Genomic DNA, 18,679 nt, shown 5'->3' on the forward strand with positions numbered 1-18,679 from the left:
GACACCTGCACTTCAAAAGCTGCCACCTGCGACATTACAAGACCAGCATTCCCTATTCCCAAACACACAGATTCCGACGAATCTGCTCCCGCACCGAGGACTTCCACAAAAACAGCACACATATGCGCGAAGTACTCCTTAATCAAAAATACCCGCCAGCTATCATCGATGACGCCATCAAAAAAGCTGAAAATCTGGACCGCCAGATTCTTCTCAACCACCAGAAAAACGCCGACCAAACACCGCAACAAAAACTTGCTATTAACTTTCACGGGCAACCCACCGAACATAAACAAGCTCCTAAGGAAACACTTCAACATATTGGAACAGAGCGTGCGACTATCCAAAATTTTCACTTCTCCTCCTTGTGTGGTATACAGACGGCCGAAAAATATAAAGGACCATTTATTAAATTCAAAGAACAGCGGGAAATCTCAAATTGGGTGTCACCCTTGCGGAAAAAGCACATGCAAGGTATGCAAACACATGCAGACAACGACAGTGGCGAAAAGCACCCACTCGGATTTTAAGCACAGGATAAGAGGTACACTAGACTGTGACTCAGACAACGTCATATACTTCCTGGAATGTGGGGTATGTAACAAGCAATACGTGGGCCAGACAGACACTCTATTTAGAATTATATTCAACAACCATCCGACACATGTACGATCCCTGCCAAGCCTTCCACTTTCAAAACACAGCACATTAAAAGACCACAGCTTTGATGACATCAGGGTTACACTATTAGAAAACAACTTTCGAACAATCAGAGAATGGGAACAACGGCAATCTTATTTTATCTACAAATTTAACATTATAAAATACGAAATAAATGAACACCCAGGCACTCTGTCAGCGTTACGACCGCTTAAAGACGGAAACGCTTCTCTCTAATCAGTCCGTCTCATTATGAGAATACTATTATCCGCTAACAAAGCTTTTAGACTATGCATCTGATAACATAGAAATGGTTTGCTTCATCAAGCACAGCCGGAACGCACAGATAATTGGTCCCGGATGTCGTACAGCCCCCCTTTTTTTTCTCCTTTTTTTTCTTCTTTAAGTTTTAACGCACATTCTGTTCCTTCACTGACAAGGAGCTGACAGCTAGGTGGTTTAGTTAGCTAGGTGGTTTAGTACATGCGCGCATGTCTTCCCAGTGAGCCGCAACTGTGTGGTGACTGTCCCGGATGTCCTACAGCCCCCCCCCCCCCTCCCCCTCTTTTTTTTCTTTTTCAATTTTTAACGCACATTCTGTTCCTTCACTGACAAGGAGCCATTGCATATAATGAATATCGATGGCGGCGCCTCAATCACCGGCTTTTTCATTCCTCCCGATGCCACCAGCACGGACTCGAAGCGCTTCAGCTCTCCCCATTAACTTGTCTTAAACTTCAAAGAGGAACGAGCCGCCAGCAAATTACATGGAAAAGTGAAATAGAAGAACGGCGGCACACTGCCACTTGGGGAAGAGTGGGTGCGGGGGAGGTATTGTTGTCAATGATGGCATCGCTCATCTACCTCTGCCCTACTCTGTTGAGATGCTGCCCCTTTTTAATTACGCCGTGTCGGTCTTGCTTCTTCTCCTAGATTTTCTATAATTGTTTAACATTTCTCCTCCTGTTTCGCTGTTTCTTTTTTCATTTTTCTTTTGACCCCTTTCCTTCTGTCTCTACAGGCTATAACAAGACACGGAACATGTGTAAATATTATTATGCCTTGAAAAAGAGTCGAAACGTCGGCAGAATAAACAGTTGTTATGTGAAAGCGCATCTACTTTCATATTTATAACTTTGCGGCAACCGAAGTAATTCTTCTGTGTATGTATATATATATATATACACACACACACACACACACACACACACACACACACACACACACACACATATATATATATATATATATGACGTTTGAGATTAATTTTTATTTTTCTGTACATAGAAAAAAAACTATGCAAAAGCAAAAAGCTGTAAAGCCTGACGGAGGCTTTTGCTCCGAAATACAGTATGATACACAACTTAGACACAGATAAAACAACTTTTTACACAAAGACTAAGAATCAGCAAATTATAATCAGGCAAATAAACGATAGAAATGTGAAAAGGAACAGAACAATATGCATAGTAAAAGACAATGTACTAAAAAAAAACATCATCGCAATATGTAGAATAGGTGAGATCAAAAACACATTTGCAGACATTTAAATCTCTATAAAGCTATACAGCTACAATTAGTACACATAAAGTAATAACTAATCAAAATATTATATTAAACAAATTCAATGCAATTATGAAGGAGGATTTCCTTTAATGTAGTTTTGGAAATTTTTTATTTAGGTCAACTACGTTTTCAAGTTTATTGAGGAGACTGGGTATTTGATATAGTCGGTATGTTGCTGACCATAGGTGGTCCTAGTTCTCGGTGCTCTTATGCAAGGTCTACGGAGGCAGTACTCAAGACACCGAGAAGAATCATACATGGGGTATAGTTGATTTTTTATGTGCAAAAGTAACTTAGTGTAGTGGGGAATTCGCAAGGCACTGACTAGTGGGACCATCTCTCTCGGAGTGCGAAGCGCGAGTGTGTGCACGAGCTGTAGACGCTGGACTGCTCGAGCATTTCTGCCCGTACCGGCTCCCTGCCTACTACCTGGCGTCGCTATTAAACTCTCTTGCAAAGTGGTGGAGGTGCTGGGTACGCAAACCTGGAACTTTGAAGCCGGAAGCTGCCCACTGCATCAGCAATGCCTGATCAGACGACCGAGCCAGGCACCCTCCTGCAGAGCACGGCCCAATCTCAACTGGTCATCGTACCTACCACCCTGCGCCAACGGGATCCCCCTTCTTCAGCGGCACCGAGGACCAAGATGTGGAAGACTGGTTGCAGCTGTTTGAAAAGGTGAGCGCCGCCAACAAGTGGGACGACCCCTCGAAATTGGAGTACGTCCCATTTTATCTCAAAGACGTCGCCAGCCTGTGGTTCACAAACCACCGTACTGAATTTACCACTTGGGCCGCTTTCAATACCACCCTTACAGCTGTGTTCGATCGCCCTGCAGTGCGCAAGCTGCGTGCTGAACAGCGCCTACTCGGACGAGCGCAAAGGCAGGGCGAAAACTTTACTAGCTACATTGAAGATGTTATCGATTTATACCGGCGCTTTAACCCTGAGATGACCGAACAAGACAAGATCAAGCATATCTTGAAAGGAATAAACGATGATGCCTTTCAAATGTTGCTGGCAAAGGGCCCAAGTACCATATCCGAACTTGTGACCTTGTGCCAGAACTTGGAAGAGATTCGCAAGCAACGTGCATTAGTTCGAAAGTCAACGACAGCAGACGACTTTCTCGCTTCCCTGGCCGTCGGTGGTGACAGCACCCTGCTGGAGCAGATAAAAGTATATGTACGTGAAGAGGTCGCACGACAGCTTTCGTGTCTCTCGTATCTGCCCAGCACCGAAGCACCAACGAACCGTCTAACGCCGACAATCAGACAGGCTATTCAGGAGCAGGTCTTCGAGGCGTTGCCATTACCTACGCCTGCCTCTCCATCAACACCCGTTGCCGCGCCACTGACTTTTGCGGCCGTCGCGGCAATGCCTCCGCCTTGTCTGCCATTGTATACGCCACAACCTGTGCGACCTTCCACCGCGCCGTTTCCAGCCACACAACAGCATGCTGGAAATCCTTGGCGCACTGCTGACAACTGGCCGATATGTTACTTTTGCGGGATTCCAGGTCACGTTGCGCGTCTATGTCGTCGGCGCTTCGCAGCTAATACACCAAGATACCCTGACTACTCGTTTCAGCCTTCATGCCACGCGCCTCACGCGCCACCTAAAGTTCACGAACCCGATGCGCAAGCTGCTTCCAGCACCCGAACCTCCGCTTCTCGACGTTTTACTTCCCGCTCGCCTTGCCCTTCACCAAGTCGTCGTTCTGTGTCGCCTATGCATCGACGACCCACCTCCATTGTGACAGAAAATAACTGCCGCAGCTCCGGAGGCACGAGCTGCGTCATCGTCTAATCGTTTAAGTCCTCGCCTGTCTCCCGCCAATCTTATCGATGTAATCATCGAAGGTGTACGAACACTTGCACTCATCGATACCGGTGCCGCGATATCTGTGATTAGTCAAAGACTCTGCCACTCTCTTCGTAAAGTGACGATGTTTTTTCCCGTAGTTTCTCTTAGCACTGCGAGCACCCAACAAATTGAGCCCGTCACGGCATGTACGGCAAAAGCGGTTATTCGAGACGTGTTGTACATCATTGAATTTCACGTGTTGGCTTCATGTTCCCACGATGTCATCCTAGAATGGGATTTCCTATCACGCTATCACGCCCTCGTGGACTGCGCTCGGGCCGAAGTGGAGCTGTTACCGTTTCGTAATGCGCCTTCTGTTGATGCAGCCGTACCTAGTGTGGCTAACCTTGTCGTCGCGACGGACATAGACCTTCCTCCTTTCAGCGCCCAGTTTGTCCCTGCCTGCTGCACTTCACTTTTTGACGCTACCGTCCTATTCAAGCCATCTCACATCTTCGGTAGCCGCCATCACACATCGCTGCCATTCAGCGTTCTCGCGCTTTGTCAAGACACTACCGGAATGTTTATTTCCAATCTGAACTCGTGCCCCCTCAGTTTGCGCCGCAACGAGACGCTCGGCCACATTCAGCTTATCGATGAAGGTACTATCGTGCCTGCCGATTTCTTTGACACCAAGCCGAATATGGAGCTGAACGCGTTGGTTCCTCACTTTGCCTCGAACAGTGTGTCGTCCGATGCATTTCATCATTCTATTGACTGCCATCTAGCCCCGGCTCAACGAGAGCAGCTTGTTACCCTGTTGCACGAATTCAGGCGTTCGTTCGACTTTCCCCAAGCGGTTCTAAAAAGAACGAACGTCGTTGTGCACACAATTGACACAGGAAAGAGTACTCCTTTGCGCCAGTGCCCCTATCGTGTGTCTCCAGCGTAGCGTCGCGTAATTGCAGAACAAGTAGACGACATGCTACAGCGTGGAGTCATCAAGCCTTCTTGTAGTCCTTGGTCTTCATTAGTTGTACTCGTCAAAAAAAAGGATGGTTCGATCCGGTTCTGCGTAGACTACAGGCGCCTAAGCAACATTACGAGGAAAGATGTTTATCCTCTTCCCCGCATAGACGACGCTCTCGATTGTCTCCAAGGTGCAGAATTCTTTTCCTCGCTTGACCTTCTCAGGTTATTGGCAGGTCCCAATGGCTGAGTCTGGTCGTCCAAAAACGGCGTTCGTCACACCAGATGGTCTCTATGAATTCACCGTAATGCCATTCGGACTCTGCAATGCGCCCGCCACATTCGAGCGAATGATGGACAGCATTTTACGTGGTCTCATATGGAACATCTGCTTGTGCTATCTTGATGACGTTGTGGTCTTTTCACCCGATTTCACTTCGCATCTCACTCGTCTGCGTGAAATTCTACAGTGCCTTACAAACGCCAGGCTTCAGCTTAACCTGAAGAAATGTCACTTCGGGGCTAAACAACTCACTATACTTGGTCATGTCGTCTCGAAAGCCGGCATCCTTCCCGACCCTGACAAGCTTCGTGCTGTTGCCGAATTTCTTAAGCCTACTACAGTTAAAGAACTACGGAGCTTTGTGGGCCTGTGCTCCTATTTTCGTCCGTTCGTCCGGAACACTGCTTCCATCATCCCTCCGCTCACCAAACTCCTTGCTGGCCCATCAGATCTTTCGAATTGGACAGAAGCCTGTGACGAATCCTTCACAACACTGCGCCAACTCCTTACCTCACCACCCGTACTGCGTCATTACGACCCTACTGCGCCGACTGAAATACACACGGATGCAAGTGGCGTCGGCCTTGGTGCAGTACTCGCGCAACGCAAACCAGGTTTTACGGAGTATGTGGTCGCGTATGCCAGCCGCGCCCTCACTAAGGCAGAAGCAAACTATTCTGTTACGGAAAAAGAGTGCCTGGCGATTGTGTGGGCGTTAAACAAGTTTCACCCCTATTTGTACGGCCAAACTTTTGACATGGTAACAGACCATCACGCACTGTGTTGATTGGCTTCACTGAAAGATCCTTCTGGTCGCCTCGGACGCTGGGCACTACGCCTCCAGGAATTTGACATACGCGTCGTCTACCGATCGGGGCGAAAGCACTCTGACGCAGATGCACTTTCACGATCACCCGTGAAATCTGATGATACGGAAATATCAGCCCTTGACCTTCCCCTCTCTGCTGTCAGCGTCAAAGACATGGCATCCGAACAGCGGAAAGACCCTTGGATTGTCTCGCTCTTGAATATGCTTTCTGACGCATCAACTTCCGGTTACCCGCATGCTCTTCGCCGCCAAGCAACACATTTCACCATACGAGATGGCCTGTTATATCGTCGCAACTAATTGATTGATATGTGTGGTTTAACGTCCCAAAACCACCATTTGATTATGAGAGACGCCGTAGTGGAGGGCTCCGGAAATTATATCGTCGCAACTATCAAGTGGTGGGTCATAAATGGCTGCTAGTCATACCCAGCCATATGCGCTCTGATATCTGCGAATATTTTCATGCTGAGCCGCAACACGCACACGCCGGTGCACTAAAGACGTATGAACGGATTCGCCAACGTTACTACTGGCGGGGTATGTACACGTTTGTACGCAAACACATTCGCTCATGTTCCCTGTGTCAGCAGCGCAAGACATTCCCTCATTCACCCGGTCAACTGCAGCCTTTACCATGTCCCGCACGCCCATTTGACCGTGTTGGGATTGACCTATACGGCCCGCTACCGTGCTCTGTTGGTGGTAATCGATGGGTGATTGTGGTTGCCGACCATCGGACAAGGTACGCCGAAACGGCAGCGCTAACTTCGGCTGGTGCTCGTGACGTTGCAACCTTCATCTTGCATCGGTTTGCTCTTCGTCATGGTGCACCACGGGAGCTCCTGAGTGACAGGGGCCGTGTATTTTTGTCCGAAGTTCTGCAGCAGCTCTTGCATTCATGCCGTACGGTACACCGCACATCAACAGCCTACCACCCTCAGACGAACGGCCTAACAGAACGTTTCAATAGAACCCTCGGAGACATGCTCGCTATGTATATTGATTCCGACCACTTCAATTGGGACGTTGTCCTTCCTTTCGTGACGTATGCCTACAATACGGCGATTCAATCAACAAAGGCTTTTCTCCATTTTTTTCTTTTATATGATCGTGACACATGCAGCACACTTGACACAATTCTGCTATACAATCCTGATGCCTCAGAGTTCAGCCCAGTTTCTGAAATGGCAGAATATGCCGAAGAGTGTCGTCAGCTTGCACGGTCCTTCACAGCCGATAATCAAGCCCTCCAAAAAGATCGCCACGACCGTGATCTTGTTCAGGACACTTTCCCCGTCGGTTCTCTCGTGTGGTTCCGACTGTCTTTCCACTCTCCTGGACTGACTCCCAAGTTTGCACCGAAGTATACGGGCCCTTACCGCGTCATACAGCACCCTTCTTCTGTCACCTATGTGATTGAACCGCTCAAGCCATCCACGGACAAGCGCCGCTTTGGTCGTGAGACGGTCCACGTCAGTTGCCTCAAGCCCTGCTACGACCCTCCTGTTCTCCCGTCACTTTGAGTCGCCAGGATGGCTCGTCTTCGTCGCCGGGGTATTGTAGTGGGGAATGCGCGAGGCACTGACTAGTGGGACCATCTCTCTCGGAGTGCGAAGCGCGAGTGTGTGCACGAGCTGTAGACGCTGGACTGCTCGAGCATATCTGTCCGTACCGGCTGCCTGCCTACTACCTGGCGTCGCTATTAAACTCCCTTGCACTTAGTAATATGTTTGGTTTCATGTAGTAAGAAATGTTTGAAAAATGACGAACGTGTCCTAAAATTTTGTGAGTGACCGTAGTATTGTTCGCATAGTCATACTTTTTTCTGTAACCCAAGTAACGTCTTATAGTCCTGTGCTGTCGTTGGTCCCCAACACAAGACGCAATAACTTAGCCTGGAGTAGAACAGCGTATAACATAACGCTTTCTTTAGTCAAAGGGGTAATAAAGGAAACAGTCTGCACATACATCCAACACTTCTACTTAGGTCTGCTACTAGTTTGTTTATGTGTTCATTACAAGAAAGGTCTTCCTGAAACAACACGCCCAAGAATTTTCGTACCCTTACTTGTTCTAAAGGCTGACCTTCAAAGGAGATATTTAGACTTATCTTTCGTGGCTTGTTGATGGACGCGAAATCCACAAATTTAGTTTTACTCGCATTTAGCCACAACTTGCTTAGTTTAAGCCAGCAAGACAACTTATTTAAATATGTGTTCACAGTACTTTGAAGTTCAGGAATTGAGTAACCAGCTAACAAAATATTTGTGTTGTGTGCACACATGATTAATTTAGGAAAACCCAAAATATCACATAGGTCGTTAACATTACTATACACAAGGGAAGGCCAAGTATCGATCCTTGTGGCACACCTTTGTTAACATTGGCAAACGGAGATATCTCTTCATTAATAGCAACATTCTGACAGCGCTCTATTGAGCAATTCCGTAGTAATTTATTAGCAACACCTGGCACATCGTAGTTATTAGGTTTTTGTAGAAGAATACTATGGTGCGCGGTGTCAAATGCTTTGCGAAAATCAACAAAAAGTCCGAGTGTAAATAGCTTTTTCTAAAAATTGCTTAGTATCTCATTTTTTATATTATCTAATGCAAGCTCGGTAGATTTGCATTTTTGAAAGCCAAATAGGGCATCACTTATGACATTGTACATCGTAGAACATTTTTGTAATTTATAATAATAGCACTCTCAAAAACTTTTGACAGAATCGGTAGTACCGATATGGGTTGGTAATTAGCAATTTCCTGGTAATTGCCATCCTCGAAAACTGGACACACGTGAGCTATTTCTAAATCATCATAAAAAACTCCGGTACCAAAAGATAAATTATTCATATGTGTTAACGCAGGAACTTCAACGAGCGCTATATAAAAAAATAAAGGCCCCGAGAGCTTACCTATAGCAGATCATCATCATAGGCGCATTCAAGAATGACAACTAATTCCGCACACGCATCCTAACAGAAAAATTTATTTGCGTGAAAAAAAAAATTGCTAATCTTGGCCTGCTTCTTCGTTTTTGAAATGTTGAAGACGCTAGTCTCGATTTTATCAAGTCTGTCCAGGTGCGACAGCTCAGTTCCCTCCATGTGACCAATGCAATGGCGAATGATGCCGAACGCTGTCGCCTCTTTAGCGGTGGAGAATGCGCATGTGGCCAGCGCCTCGTCCAGATCATCCTCCTCGTCACATGAGCTGTCAGCCTGGACATAGCAATCCGCTCCAGCAAAGTGGTCCGCAGACACTTCGTGTAGAACTGCTGCTGAGAAGTGGAACGACAACTCCCAAAATGCATTGTCTATGCGCTCGTGGTCATTGTCTTCACCAGTTTCCGCAAGTTCCGCCATCCTGAAGCCAGGCACTGAAGATGTCCGTGGGAGAAAACTTCACAGAGATTTCCGGCCACTCGTTCATCATCCACTGCTGGATGGCCTGGCTGCTGACAGCTTCGCTTCCGCAAGAATTCGTTTTGCCAACGATGCTGTAGTGCTACTTAAATCGGTGAAGACACCCAATGTTGTCAGCGAAGTTGTTTCACCGAGTGCAGCAGCAAATTATTTGGCCTTGGCAAACAGCATCGGGACATCCACCGCTATGTTCAACACTGAAAAGCGCTCTTCAGTGTTGTAGTACCTGTAGAGAACGCCACCTGTTGCTTCTAGTAACTGGGAGGTGGCGCCCCCACTCTGTATAAAAGGCATCGGTGGGCATTAAACGGGGCTTTTTGCTGTTTGAGAACTACGCGTTGTCGGGTCATTCTTCGCGGGCTTCACGCCCACTTTTGGCTCGGCTAGCGGCGTCCGCGCTACCTGGGCACGTCACTACATGGTGTCAGAAGTGGGATCCTGCGACAACCGTGCAACATGCAGGATAACCCAGCCGCCGCCTCCGCCGTGACTGCCAGCTTCACACTGTGAAATCCGCCGCAGTTCACTTTTGACAACCCAGCCCAATAGACGGCGTGGCTTCAACAATTCCAGGATTACTCCTTCGCCTTAGCACTGTCCTCCGCCCCCGAAGAAACCAAGGTACGCACGCTCCTCTACTGTATGGGTCCCCAAGGTCGCGAGGTGCTTTCGTCTCTCATGTCAGACGCCGAGGCCTATCGCTCGTACTCCGGCGTGACAACAAGTCTTTCGGGATATTTTGTACACCCCGTCAACGAGGTATACGAGTCGAGCAGGTTCCACAAGCGCACGCAAGCGGTAGGCGAGTCAGTCGACGCCTTTTTCACGGCGCTCCGAAATCCCGTGAAGAAGTGCAACTATGCCTTTCGGGAAATCGACGATCGGCTGGTTCGGGAAAGATTTATCGTAGGTTCGCTTGACTCTCGCTTGACCGACCAGCTCTGCCGCAATCCAAAGCTTACACTGGACGAGGCGCCGCGTCAGTACGAAGACGCTGAAAATGAGAAATCGCGGCGTCAGGGGACAGGCCTTGCACCAGACGCACTGTACGTCGACGCCGTTGCGAACAACCAGTACCGAATGGCCGACGCCCCAGCATGCGAAGCTGCCCGAAGTAAAAGTAACGTCTGTCGGCCTCCCGAGTACCGCGCCCGCCCGAAGTCGGCATGCGATTTTTTGCGGCCACGCCCCTCATCCGCAATCTGAGTGCCCAGCACGGTGGGCCACATGCAACCAATGTCGCAAGAAGGGACACTTCGCGGCGGTTTGCCGCTCGAATAATACTAGGCGTTTAAGCCAAACCCAGCTCTGCGCGGTGGATGCCTCGCAAACAGAATGCCGGCACGTTGTTGTTCATGTCCACGGACGCCCCCTTCAATGCAAAGTGGATACTGGGGCGGACGTCTCGGCCGTACCTCCGAGCTTCGCCGGGTGCCCAGTAGACCTTGACAAACCCGATAATGAACGGTTGATGGGGCGGGGCCGCTGCCGCCTAAGGTTGCTTGGGACGTTTCCTGCTACCCTGTCGTGGCGAGGCCGGTCGGTATGCAAAACGTTGTACGTTGTAGCAGACAATGACTCTCCTCTGCTGGGGTACTCGGTGGTAGTGGACCTGAGAGTCGTCCAGTTTGTTGACACCGTGGAAGATGCGGAAGCTCCGAATAGGCCCCCAACGTCAGGCAAGGCCGCAGCTTCGCTGTTCTCAGGCCTTGGCGAGATGCCCGAAGAATACCACATTCGTATCAAGCCGGGAGCGATTCCATTTTCTCTCAGCTTTCCTAGGCGCATCCCTATTCCCCTCGAAGTCAAGAAGGACTTAGATGCCATGGAAACGGACGGGGTCATTCGGCGAGTCACAGTGCCAACCCCGTGGTGTGCTGGTATTGTGCTGGTGCCCAAAGCCGATGGCGAATACAGAATTTGTGTTGACCTCACGAAGTTGAACCAAGTAGTTCTTCGGGAGAGACACCTTATGCCCACAGTGGACCAGGTACTTGGCCGTCTTGGCAATGCCGCGGTCTTCTCGAAACTTGATGCAAAATCGGGGTTTCCTCAAGTAAGGCTATCGGAAAGCTGTCAGGAGCTGACTACCTTCATAACACCGTTTGGACACTACTGCTACCACCGCCTGCCCTTTGGCACCACGTCCGCTCCCGAAGTATTTCAGCGCCAAATGTCTCGGATTTTAGAGGGCCTGGAAGAGTGTGTGAACATGGTAGATGACATTCTAGTATTCGGCAGGAGCCGTTCCGAGCACGACAGCAGACTCCAAGCAGTCCTTCGCAAGTTAGAATAAGCGGGTATTACGTTGAATGCCTCGAAATGCTCCTTCGGGATATCTTCCGTCAAGTTCCTTTGTGTAGTGGTGAGCGCCAGTGGCATCTCGGCTGACCCTGACAAGGTATCTGCTATTGTGAACATGAAGCCGCCGACAGATACGCATGGCGTCCGTCGTTTCCTGGGCATGCTGAACCACATTGGAAGATTTTTACCGAACCTGTCTGCCGTCACTACACTGATACGGCTCCTGTTGAACAAGAACGCGGTCTGGACCTGGGACCATGCGCAAGCAACCTCTTTCGAGACATTGAAGGGAATGGTGGCATCTAACGCTTGTATGGCCAGCTACAATGCAGAGCTACCCACCCTTGTGTCGGCAGATGCCAGTTCGTTTGGGCTAGGCGCGGTTCTCTTCCAGGAGCAACAGACGGGAAAGCGACGGGCTGTCGCGTTCGCGTCAAGAGCACTGACTACCACTGAGCAGCGGTACAGTCAGATTGAAAAAGAAGCGCTTGGTGTCTCTTGGGCTATCAAGAGGTTTGAGGAATTCCTGCGTGGACTCAGCTTTGTCGTTGAAACCGACCATCAGCCGCTCGTCAGGTTGCTTGGTTCCGCCGATCTGGACCTCATGCCCCCTCGCATCCAAAGATTTCGCATAAGGCTCATGCGATATCAGTTCACAGTCAAGTATGTTCCAGGAAAGTACCTGGCCACGGCAGACACCCTCTCTAGGGATCCCGAAGGCTCTTCCATGTCCGAAGAGGACAGTACAGAAATTTTTGTGTCTCTGGTCGTGGCAGCCCTTCCTTCAACCCTGGCCGTACGTCTTGAAGACTTCAGGTCTCCCCAAACTTCAGACGGCGAGTGCTCAATGCTGAAAGCATACTGCATGAAAGGATGGCCTCGACGAGACCGTCTGCCGCTCAACATGACGCGTTACTGAGACCACCGGGGAGACTTCACTGTATGCGAGAATATGCTGTTCATGGGCGGACGCCTAGTTGTGCCTGCAGCACTACGCAGAGACATCGTGAACCTGCTGCACGATGGCCACCAAGGCATCAATCGGTGCTTGGCGGTGGCCCGAGGCTCTGTGTGGTGGCCCGGTCTCAACAGCCAGGTTAAAGCAGCCGTAGAGAACTGCCCAGCATGTGCTTCTATACGCGTTCAGCGCTGTGAGCCCATGATTGCGACCGAGACACCATCAGCTCTGTGGGAAAGGGTGGCCATAGACTTGTTTCATTTTGCTAATCAAGAGTTCCTGGTGGTTGTCGACTGCCGTTCTCGGTACCCTGAGGTCCTCACACTCCGGTCCACTTCTGCAGGAACCGTTATTTATGCGATCAAGAGCACATTTGCCCGACACGGCATCCCGGTGACTGTTGTCAGCGACAATGGGCCACAGTTTTCTTGCAAAGCTTTTGAGGACTTTGGGAAGACATACGGTTTCACGGATGTCACGAGCAGTCTACGCTACCCGCAGTCGAACGGCGAAGCAGAGCGCATGATTCGCACGATCAAGGAGTTGTTTCTGAAGGCCACAAACCCGGCTCTGCTAGCATACCGTAACACTCCAGGTGTGTCTGGCTACAGCCCAACCCAACTGCTCATGGGACGCTCTCTGCGAACTCGTGTGCCAGCCACGGCTCAAAGCCTTGTTTCAGATTGGCCCCAGGTGAAGGAATTCAATGACAGAGATGCCGCCCAGAGACGAAGACAACAGAGAGACTACAATAACCGACACGCAGCGCATGACCTTCGTGCTCTCGACGATGGGGAGGAAGTCTGGGTGTGTGACACGCGGGCAAGGGCGACGGTCCTAAGCCCTGCTCAGAGACCCCGCTCGTACATCGTCCAGACACCCAGTGGCATACTAGTGAGAAACCGCAGACACCTTGTCCTCTGCAGCAATCTTCAGTCGGTCCCCTCAGATGAGACGGAAATCCCCAACCCTGCGGCCCAGACATCGGCCCCGTCTCCCGGACCACAGCGGGCAGCAACCGGTAACGCATCGGACACTCAAGCTCCTGCACCTGCTGCAGGATCGCCAGGTCACCATTACACATGATATGGCCAGCGCATGGTGCCACCTCAGAGACTGAATTTGTGAGACTGCTGCAAGGACTGTTTCTTGATGGTGCTCTTTTGGAACACTTGTGTTTGAGAGCTCCGGAAGGAGGGATGTAGAGGACGCCACCTGTCGCTTCTAGTAACTGGGAGGTGGCGCCCCCACTCTGTATAAAAGGCATCGGTGGGCATTAAACGGGGCTTTTTGCTGTTTGTGAACTACGCGTTGTCGGGTCATTCTTCGCGGGATTTACGCCCACTTTTGGCTCGGCTAGCGGCATCCGCGCTACCCGGGCACGTCACTACAGTACCTATTCCTATTCCGCCAAAAACGACGGAATAGGAACAGGTACTACAACACTTAAAGCTCAGTGTACCTGGACTCCTGAACCAGAACAAGCAGTTGAACTTGACTTATATCTTAAAGCTATTACTACAGGCAGACCCTGCTATTCTTGGCAACCTCTTGCGGTGGCAGACCTGCCCGACCATCGCTGGTTTCGGAGTACTTCATGCTTTTTTTTTTTCGTTCGTGTCTCTAGCGGCCGCAGCTTTGTAGCCCACCGCTCCTACTTTACATCCCTTCCTTTTCTTCCTCTTTTTCTTATTTTGTTTTTTAACTTTTTTGCTTCCCCTGCCCCCAACCTTCAACAAGAGAACACTTTGTATCATCGCAACCTAACTTGAATAGAAGCGAGGACTGCACTCTTCTGCTTTATAGATTTTTTTTTGAGAAACTCATCAGGTATAGATAAGATTTAAGCTCCAGAGACAACTTTAAATTGCATCGTGTAATTGTCCATGGCGACGTCGACTTATAAAAACTTGGACCTCAGGCCGACAGTACTCAGGTAAATGGATCAGATTTCTTGCTTCCATTTCCATGGGCGAACAAATATTCATTTATTCAGTTACATTTACGACCATTACCAACAGGGACACACGCCACCACCAAAAGATGACGTCACTATTAACCCCCTTAAAACGAACACGCCAAGAATGACAAGGTGTCTTTGACAAAAATAAATCTTCTTATCGAAGTGTCATCCAGCCAGTCTGAGGCACCTTCACTGTTTATCTTGATTACACCACTACGTGTTTCCATCTGTCAACTCCCATCTTGATTTTCCATTTGTCTCGAATCTGCATAATGTCGCAGATTCCATTGCAGTGAGGTTCTTATGCGGTAGTGAATACAGTTTTTTATTACCCTTGCTATACTGCAAAATTGTAGCAAAATTAGGGGCTAGGGGTATTGGGTCCTCTATTGCAGTGGGCAAGGAAGCTCGGTGATTTGTAAAGCCTTGAGCTGCCTCATCCACAAACTGCTTCCCAATGACATCTTTGTGCAGCGCCCAGATCAAGGTTTGGGCGTATTCAATTGGATAGTTTTTATTAGCTTTGTTTAGAATCTGGAATGCCTTCATACCTATTCCACCCCTTTCGTAGTTCTGACATGCAGCCTTTGAAGCCGTGATTATTTAAGTGGGGCTTTTTGCTCCCTGCCCTCTGAGTGACAGTGCAATTGCTATCGCCTCTGCTTCTGTAATGAAGGCTTCAGCTATGGAGGCAAATCTTGTAATGTTTTCTTTTCAGTCTGTGACCACGGCCACCATGTTTTTGTGTTCGACTGATATGGCGCAGCCTCTGTAAATCTCGCCGTTTTCAAATATTTTGACTTTAGATCTCTGTAAGCTGCTCTTGCTTTATGTCTGTCTTCCAGCACGTAGAATTGAATTCGTGCTCTTTGGTAGGGGGCATACATTTTACCAGACACTGCATAAGCACGACAGTTCTTTAGTTCTTTTATGTGCCTGTACTTATTTATGGAGGCCGATCCTTTGTAGTTCTCTGCTGGGTGGCATCTGAAGCAGGCGGTTAATCTGAGAACTTCAGCCAACTCATCAAATGTATTGTGGAGTCCAAGTGCCAATAGCTTCGCAGTTGAAGTACATCGTGGTAGTCGCAGAGCCGCTCTATCCTTATTATTTTTTCCGCTTTTACTTTCTCCTCCTTATTCATGATGTAGGGTAGTGAGTATGTTAGTGCGAGAGGGGGAAAGAATGTCAGAAAGCTAGGGAGGTTCACACACACAGAGTGCAGGTTTCACAGGTGGTCGCACAGTGATCTTTTCCTCAAGAACGACAGAAGGGCTCGCGTGGCACCCAAGATCTTTTCCAGAAAAAAGGGTCGATTATCCAGTCTCCTTAAAGCCCCCTGGAGAGTTTGGCGATATTCTTCAAAGTCTGGACAATGGCACAGGACATGGTTGAGAGTTTCTACGCAATAGCAGCTATCACAGTCGAGGGAATTATTCGGACTATCATACGAACAATTTATTGGGCAGTTTGTTTAATGATGTTCAATGCGTGAAGGCATTGCTGATTTTACTGTAGTCACATCCCTAGATTTCGAACTGTCATTTTCTCTGGAGTAACATTGCCATCTAACTTTAGCTCAAGGCGAAGGCTCGGGTCTGTCCTTAGTTTTTTTTTACGTTTGAAAAATCGAATGAGTTCCGATTTGTAGCCTGAACACTAAAGTCCGCTTTATCTAGTGTACTTTTTGATTGTTTTAGCTGCTAATAGGAGGCACTCTTCTTTTTCTCTTGGTTGTCCATATCATCCACATAGAAAGAGTGTTGGATGTCTGGAAAATATTAGTTTTTGGGCTAGACCAATCATAGCTATATTTAAATGTGTAAGCAAGACCACAGTACCTTGTGGTGTGCCTTTGCTCGGTGGCTGAAAGATTTTGGATTAGTTTTCTCCTAGACTGATGACAGTGGTTCTTGTAGTAAGGAAGTTCGACATAATAGTAAATACTTTGACTGCAGTTCGTCTCTGCTAGCCCATCTAGTATGCCCTTATCGCTTATGTTATCAAAGACACCTTTTATATCAATGGCGCTAGCAATGTTTTCTCTTGCTTTTGGGACATTTGTTAGTACTTCCTCATTTAAATGTAGAACGAAGTAGAAGTAGACGGCAAGAGGTTTGAGTGGCAACCAAAAATATTGTTTAGCACCAAGTTGTTTTGTTCAAGATGCCATTAAAGCCTGGTACATATACAACAATCTTGAGTGAGGACATCTTTGCACTGGATGCCCTCGAAGAAAAAATACTTTACGGCCCATAATGTATTTTCTTTCTTTTCGTCTCTAGACGCAGGGGTGAAACAGCCAAAACAGAATTTGGAGCAGTTTTAGGAGCAACAAAATGTTACTTTTTCAGCACAGAAATCCAACTTTGGAGCAGGTTACGGGGAACAAAACATTCATTTTTTATCACGAAAGACCAAATTTGAAACAGTATGAAGAAGAAGTCTTACATTTAGAAAAAGAAATATGTACGAATCATTAAACATACCCTAAATCATGCAGTGTGAGTAAGAGGACTGCTTTTTCAATAAAATTAGCATTTTGAACCATCTCACTGAGCCAATAATAATAGCGTGCACATTAGCATTTGCCACGTCTGCCTCTGTGTATTCAAAGGTGGATTTGCCAAGCTGGCGAGCTTAAAGTTCAGGCATTCGTAGGGGTGGCCAAAAAATAAAAACTGGCACAAAGTTAAAGTTTTTTTTAGGGTGCCAAAACTGTCATACACTGCTCCAAATAATTGCCAATAATCGTTTCAGACGTGATTGATCTTACTAGTAACAATCATGCATCGTATACACGCATGAGTAGTTGAACAAATTATGCTGTCACGTGACTAATAAAAATCTCAAAATCAGTACCCGCTTTTCTGTAGAGAACCAGTGTGCTGCGGCGAAAGTAAATTACACGAGTTAAAACAGGTCATGAAACACCGCTACACCACCCCCTCTTTTTTTAATATTTTTTTCGCGATAGCGTTAGGTTTAGGGCACAACTTCTTGTCTCCCTTGCAAGATGCATTCGACCAGATAAAATTAAAACAGTGCGCGCTTGTTGGCCCGGCGATGGCACCAGATATCTATCGCCGGGATGATGAAACTTCAAGACAGAAATATGTTTACCAACTTGATTGCCGGCAATGCCTATTCTCGCGGCACGTCGAGTCCTTTCACACGTGGGAAACGGAGCATATGCTTCCAGCTTCACTTGCTAACAGGCCATAGCCACGTTTGCTATCTAGAAAGTTAATATTTTCCACAGAGTGTTGGTGGCTACAGCAAAGCTTTTTTTTATTTTAAGTTCTCGCCGATGGGAGGTCAGCGCTGGATAGGTAGCACACCAAAAAGGAGCACCTGGTGGAGAGTCGCGACACAACTCAGCTGCTTGCGCCCAGATGACCAGCGGCAATGTGCCGCTCTGAGAGCATGCGCGTGCGCTACTGCCGAGCTTCATTTTGGAATGAACAGTTCAAAAAGCCATTGCACCAGTAATACTGCACTGTGAGTTAGAAAAAAACAACTTTGTACAAAAGCTACTCTCACATATAAAACACTAAAAAACGGAGAGAAGCCCTGCGAAGCAGACTGCATCTATGCATATAGTATCGAAGAAACAGCGCTGTGTCGTAATTGCAGCTCCAGTGTCCTCATTTTCTTGTTGTGTGCAGGGGTTTGGGCTAATGCTAGTGCTGGCTGGCATGCCCCGATTGATAAGTCCGTGCTGCGACGATACCACACTGCCAACATCTGCAGTAAAAAAAAAAAAGAAAAGCAGAGTAAATGGCAGCTGCGTCATTTTTTTTTTTCTGGCATCGCTGGTACTTATGTCCGCAATACGTATGCACAGGGATGTTGATCCAACAAACCACCGTGGCAGCATAGCACGAGTGGTGCCGCACTGCTGTTCTTGA

The 18,679-nt window shown here is 48.1% G+C and overlaps 1 protein-coding gene across 14 annotated transcripts in view; it reads right to left on the bottom strand.

Annotated features, from left to right (window-relative positions):
- LOC119167754 (prolyl hydroxylase EGLN3) overlaps nucleotides 1-18,679 on the bottom strand; it is a 321,255-nt gene that overhangs the window by 87,252 nt on the left and 215,324 nt on the right. For 5 of the 14 annotated variants that reach the window (XM_075865261.1, XM_075865260.1, XM_037419281.2 and 2 more), the window contains one exon: nucleotides 1,911-18,515. The exons of 7 other annotated variants lie outside the window; for them this stretch is intronic. In XM_075865261.1, coding sequence (XP_075721376.1) covers nucleotides 18,322-18,515 — 194 coding nt within the window. In that variant the 3' untranslated portion in view covers nucleotides 1,911-18,321. Of the gene's footprint in view, nucleotides 1-1,910; nucleotides 18,516-18,679 lie in introns of those variants that run through there. 2 more of the 14 variants (XR_005109296.2, XR_012883844.1) reach the window with 2 other exon arrangements.

The sequence above is a fragment of the Rhipicephalus microplus genome, chromosome 6 (assembly GCF_043290135.1).
Source record: "Rhipicephalus microplus isolate Deutch F79 chromosome 6, USDA_Rmic, whole genome shotgun sequence".
NCBI lineage: Eukaryota > Metazoa > Arthropoda > Arachnida > Ixodida > Ixodidae > Rhipicephalus > Rhipicephalus microplus.